General features: G+C 35.8%; 1 protein-coding gene across 1 annotated transcript in view; it reads left to right on the plus strand.

Annotated features, from left to right (window-relative positions):
- The window catches only part of CD2AP (CD2 associated protein), a gene marked incomplete at its 3' end in the record, with an annotated part of 687573 nt that extends 681842 nt beyond the window's left edge, over window positions 1-5731 (plus strand). Inside the window, 1 exon segment of the mRNA XM_053709615.1 lies at window positions 5616-5731. Coding sequence (XP_053565590.1) covers window positions 5616-5731 — 116 coding nt within the window.
- Window positions 5732-6000: the final 269 nt, after the last annotated feature.

Consider the following 6000-nt stretch of genomic DNA (forward strand, 5'->3'; position numbering starts at 1 on the left):
TTAGTTTTTCTAAAGTATGTTTCCTGTGTTAAAAGGAGGTCAATTCGTTTTTTATAAAAGTCATGGAAGGCAATTGACCTCTTTTCCTGGGATAAGAATCCTTTGACATTTTGCATTTATTTGCATGTACGAGAGGTATTGCTATGTGGGTCAGATATGTTGGCGAGCAAAACCAGAGTATGGGTGGTTCTGGCAAAGCAGAAGTGTAGTATGTACCTGATAGCGATTAAGGTTGGCTAGGAGGAAGGAGGGGGAAGGGGAAGAGGTGTTGAAGTTAAAGAAGAGGAAAGGAAAGAAGAGTGTTAGGTTTAATAGTCTACTGTAGAGAAGGGGGCTAATTACGGCATGTTGAAACCCGCCACTGGAGGGTGAAAATAATTATTACATAGTATCTAGGTTCAATGGGGAAACAGGTTATACTATATCTGTGGGGGCATGGATAGTTATTCTCAGATTAGTTAATCTCAAAGCATGAGACGAGGTAAAAGAAAATAGGAAAACCATGGGGATTCTGGCATTCAAACACTGGAAGATCTACAATTACTTTGGTATGAGAGCACAATTGTAAACTGTAGTGACATGATAAAACAGTAATAAAAACGTAAACATTCATAAACAATTCTGTATAGCTAAACATACTACATTATTATAATAGGTGAAACTTATTAACGTTAAGGTCAAAAGAAATCCCGAACTCCAAGAGTCAGGTGGGACTATTAATGCTAGAGTGTACTTCTTTTTAATAGCAAGAGTTCAGGTAACCTCTGGTGGAGATTGGATTTCTGATGTAAGTTTTTTTTTTCTTGCTGAGTTTATTGGCTACTTCCAACCAAGTGCTTCTTTGAGGTTTAGTTTGGTCTGTAACAGCCGATTTGGAAGTCTGGGACGACATTGTAGGAGGTTCTGGGGTTTGTATCCCCAATGCAGTGCAGAAGGAGGCTGTGTCGGATGGATCTGTACATTCTATTCGCTTTCCACTTTTGATGGTTTGGATGGAAACAGGAAAGCCCCATCTATAGGGAACCTTCAAGGATCTTAGGTGTGTAGTCAGGGTGCTAAAGTCTCTTCTTCTCTGTAATGTTTTGCTGTAAAGGTCTTGGAAGAATTGGATCTTTGCACCTAAATAGGTAAAGTTGTGCTGTTGTCTAGAAAAGTTCAGTATCTTTTCTCTATCTCTGAAGCTCTGAAAGCACACCACAATATCCCTGGGAGGTTGGTTTTTAGTAGGCTTAGGGTGAAGTGTGCGGTGGGCTCTTTCCAGGGGGATTTCTTGAATGATCATAGAGTTCGCTATTGCCAGTGATTAAAATATCTCTTGAGATTGAGATTGCATCACCTGACACCTTTTCAGGAATCCCTCTGATTCTAAGGTTATTGCGCCGGGTTCTGTTCTCAATGTCGTCTAGTTTTTGTTCCAGATCAGTGATCTGTTTTTTGCGACATGCCTGTCATGTCATTAGCTATTTCTTCTTGTTTGTCCTCCAGTGCCTCAACCCTATAACCAAGCTCATTGACGTCTCTTTTTAAATCGGCACATTCTTCCTTTATACACAATTTGACCTATGAAATAAGAGCTTCCATTGCTTTCAGAGTAACGGGGCCATCAGAGTTTAGGTTGGTTAGCACAGCATTATCAGGGATTTCTGCTAGAGTGTCTTCTTCACAGTCAGTGGAGGGAGAGTCTGTAATTTTCTTTCTATCCATTTGCTTAAAGAATGTGCTAACAGGGTTGGGTCCTGTGGATGTAGATCTGGTTAGTTATTCCGCTTTTGCCGTTCTGCGGTGCACCATGGTGTGTCTTAGTTTAGGTAGTTTGATGTTTGTAAGTTAATCGTTGCTCTTGGGTATAGGTCTGTCCCCCTGGGTTAGATATTAATTTCTGCTTGTCTATGCAGGCATGTTTTCCTGTCCTGTCTGCCCTGAATCGTATCAGATTGCTGTGGTAGTCCTATGTCTAGTACACGTGATAAAGATACATAGGTAGTCCGCTTATTTTATGGCTGTTAATTGAATAAATGTATAGTCTGGATTGTGATATTTAGCAGTCTTCTTTATAATTAGCAGTCAATGCATAAAATTATTATGTAGGACTTACTGGTTGAAGTCGCTGTTTGAAATTTCACAGGCCATATGTGCTGAGTCACGTGGAGATATTTGCTGTGTCACAGCAGTAAATCATTAAGTCTATTGCTGTCCATAACCCCTCTTTGGATGTTGTTTAAACAAGAGATGATAGGAGCCGGTGAGGGCTCGTCTGCGGACTTCAGCGCATTTAGTGATGGTCGGCGAGATCACCGTGATTAGGATGCGGCCTAGTATTGGAGCGACAGCAGCGGCATGTATAAGTTTATCGCAGCGGCGACCAGGTGGGTCCTGTGAGGCCGCTAGGACTACGGCTGTGTAATCCCTGTGCTTTTCCCGGTGTCAGGTGCAGTTTTTGGGGAAGTAGTACTGGTCAGTGGCGGGTTTCAAGCGTACTGCACACGGAGCTTCAAAAAGGTGCAGCCATCACAGATGCCTGCACGCTCCACCCACTGTTGTGGTTTTTTATGTAGATTAGATCTTTTATGTTCCACAATTCTAAATCACTTGAAATTAATGCAGCATAACTGCAAAAAGTTGACAGGAAAATATAACCTGAGCATCTCTATTTAAAAAAAGGAAGACATTTTACCTAAAAATTTCCTTAGCTCACCAGAGTAAGTGCTGTGTAAACAGTTATACTTCAGCTGCAGGTTAATAGAAAAAGGAAGAAATGGACAACAGCCAATTAGAATCAGCAGTGCTGAGGTCATTAACTATTTTACTGTAATCTCATGAGATTTTATAGTAAACTTCCTTAAACTGAATAGGCAAATAACATGAGTGTGCATGAGGCACACTCCCTTGCAAGTCCCGGGACAGGCATACTGATTTGCTGCTTCAAGCCCTTTACTATGGGTGTGAATACTTGGGACATTTTGAGGTAAAATAGCTTTCTTTTTTCATAGAGATGTTTAGGTGATATTTTCTAGTCAACTTTTTACATCAATGCTGCATCACTTTCAAGTGTTTCAACATTTGGGTATCATGTCCCTTTAAGGTTCATCGTATTAGATTAGGCTAGAAAAAAAAAACAGATGTGGTGATAGATTTTTCTCTCCATATAGGTTCTTGTTTGGCTGTATGTAAAGTAACTGAAGCAGGGCTATATGTTAGGCAGGATTTACCACTCAGACTTCATGGAGTTGTTTCCAGTGATTCCAAACAGGTCACAGGCCAAGTATCCACCTGTACTAATGGTTCTGCTTTCAGTGGGGAGAAGATGGTTTATCCGAAAATATAAATCTTTTTTATTTTGTTTCTATTATGGCTTATTGATTAAAGAGAAAATGTGTTTTTTACCTGTCAGATAAATTAAATCCAAAAAAATTTAAGAGGAGTAAAAGGGATAATTATATTAATTATATATTTGTATTAACAGTAAATAATTATTAATAAATATGCCTATTTTTTCTGTTACATGTAATGGCTTTTAAAATTAACAAATTGTGATCAGTACCTTCCATGTGCAGAGAGAGACGGGTCTGAAAAGAGAATACAGTTTACATTTCTCTATTAAATAATGGGGCAAATATATTATGTTGTCATGATTAGAATATCCCCCAAAATACATATTATTCATGGTTCATTTCCCCCTGGATTATCATCTGCTTTTCATTTACTTTAATCCATTCCAACTGAATGCTTTTAGATCAGCATACAGTATTTATTTATTTATTTATTTATTTTTTGCTTTTGAATTAAATAAGTCTAAGTGCATTGGGGTTTTAGTACATTAAATTGTATTCCCAACTGAGCCGAGCAAATCTAAAATAATATAAAAAGTGTTTAGTATTTGTTTTTTTCGGTGTGGTTTCCATGTCATAATTTTTCCATCAGCTCAGACACTTTTTCCACAATTAAACTATTTTAAAATGCCTATGGCCTGTTTTAAACCTGTAGCATGATGTAACATTTCCAGGAATATATGTTTTTATTATCCATTGGCCCATTTCTATAAAATGTATATATTTGAATGAAGTGTAGACTCAAATATAATTTCCATTATGTAATCATCTTTTTTTTCCCCTATACTATATACAAGATGAGTATTGAGCACAGATCTGCAGAGAAATTATACTGGGGTTACATAAAGCCCCCATTTAATAATAATGCTCAGAGCACCCTATCCCAAATCTTTAATTTAATCATTGCCACACAGCATTATGGAAGGTACCAGCTGAATACTTGTAAAAATTCTTACTAACATAAAACTGGAAGATTTGGGTATAAGATAAAGAAATGCATAAAGCTCATTTTATAGAAATGAGCTTTATGCATTGCCAAAAGTGCTAACTTATGTGTTTTCCTTTAAAACATTAAACGTAACGTTGAAAGACGACTTATAATACATGGGTATTTTATTTTAAAAGACTGATATTTAAGGGTTTTCAATTTTCAGTCACAAACTGCATTTCATTGTATAGATTTAGCAGTGAATCAGAAATAATTCTGGAAAATGGTAATATAATTGAATTTAAAATTTAAAATGCACAATGTGCACCAGTTTGCTTTGCGCACATGCACTGAGTGCATTTCGAATTCACATTTATGTCCCATTAGGTAACGGTCAAATAAATGTTTCAAAATTGTCTCATGATGGCACGGTCTTACAGTAATTTACCACTTGTTAAAAGCCCAAGGATAGTTTTGGAAATTAAATTCTTAAAGTAAAGACTAAGTACCCAACTATATTGCTTGAGTAGATACTATGGATAGGCAAATTAAACAGGTATTTTTATTACATACATATATATTTTTTTGTTCTTTTTAGCTGTAATGTATTTAAAGTGAATGTCATTCTCATACTGAGCAAAAACATGTTTGAACAGATTTTATAGTAGCCCTCCCCCTTTTTTCGTTACTCCTATGGAAATATTGCTAAGACTATGTCCGAAATGGTTATGGATTATTTATTTTAAGGGATAAATCACAGATAATACAATTTTTTATAAGAAAGAGGAGTTAATCTGTTTTCTCTCTGTGTAAAATTACCTTTATACATAAAATCTAGAAGTTAAAGAGAGTTACTCGAAAACTTTAGATTAGAGTAGAGAAACCTACATCAAGATCTTTATCCTTCAAGGTCATTGGGCTCCTATGAATGAAAAGGATTTTTTTCTTCATTTGAATCTCCTTTATTTTTTCACATAAAGAATGCTAGTTTTCATCAAGATCTGAATTTCATACAGCAAACCACAATTATTTTGGCTCCACATTTCAAGTCTGAATCTGGAATCATCTCAAGCGTTTATTGTTGCTGAAAGTCATTCTTCGGATTGCATTCTTATGCTCTCTCTAGTTGTTGTGATCCTTTTCATTATATAAAATAATTTAAGGTATATTTTACCTATCTGACGTGTTACCTCAGCCACACAGATTGTTTAATTCTCAAGTATTTGAACAAAAAATAAATACATTTTGATGACAGCTAGAAGTTTACAGTGCCTGTATTTGTTTGCCAGAGTTCTTTTAAAAGTGCTGGAAAAATATGGTTATCCAAATGAATGCACCTCTGCCTCCTGTTTCTTTAGAGCCGCTAATATTTGATGAAGTGCTACCTACCTCAGAGAATTTAACACACCCCACTGCAAGCAGACCAAAGATGCCTGGAAAAAGATTACCTGGTCGTTTTAATGGCTGTAATTCAGTGAGTATATTTCTATCATGCCATCCTAGCTGTATTAATTTAAATAAATGTTAATTATTAAAATCAATGAAAGTTATGAAAGCACAGTATAATATATATATATATATATATATATATATATATATATATATATATATATACATACATACATACACACCTTTGGTAAACAAGACTGAGAAAAAAGAAATATTGTCCAGTATTTATTTTGCTGTTTCAGTCACCTTAAATCTTTTTGTGCTTTAAGGAATATTAAACAGTTGTCCTTTGCA

Source organism: Bombina bombina, chromosome 4, assembly GCF_027579735.1.
Source record: "Bombina bombina isolate aBomBom1 chromosome 4, aBomBom1.pri, whole genome shotgun sequence".
Lineage (NCBI taxonomy): Eukaryota > Metazoa > Chordata > Amphibia > Anura > Bombinatoridae > Bombina > Bombina bombina.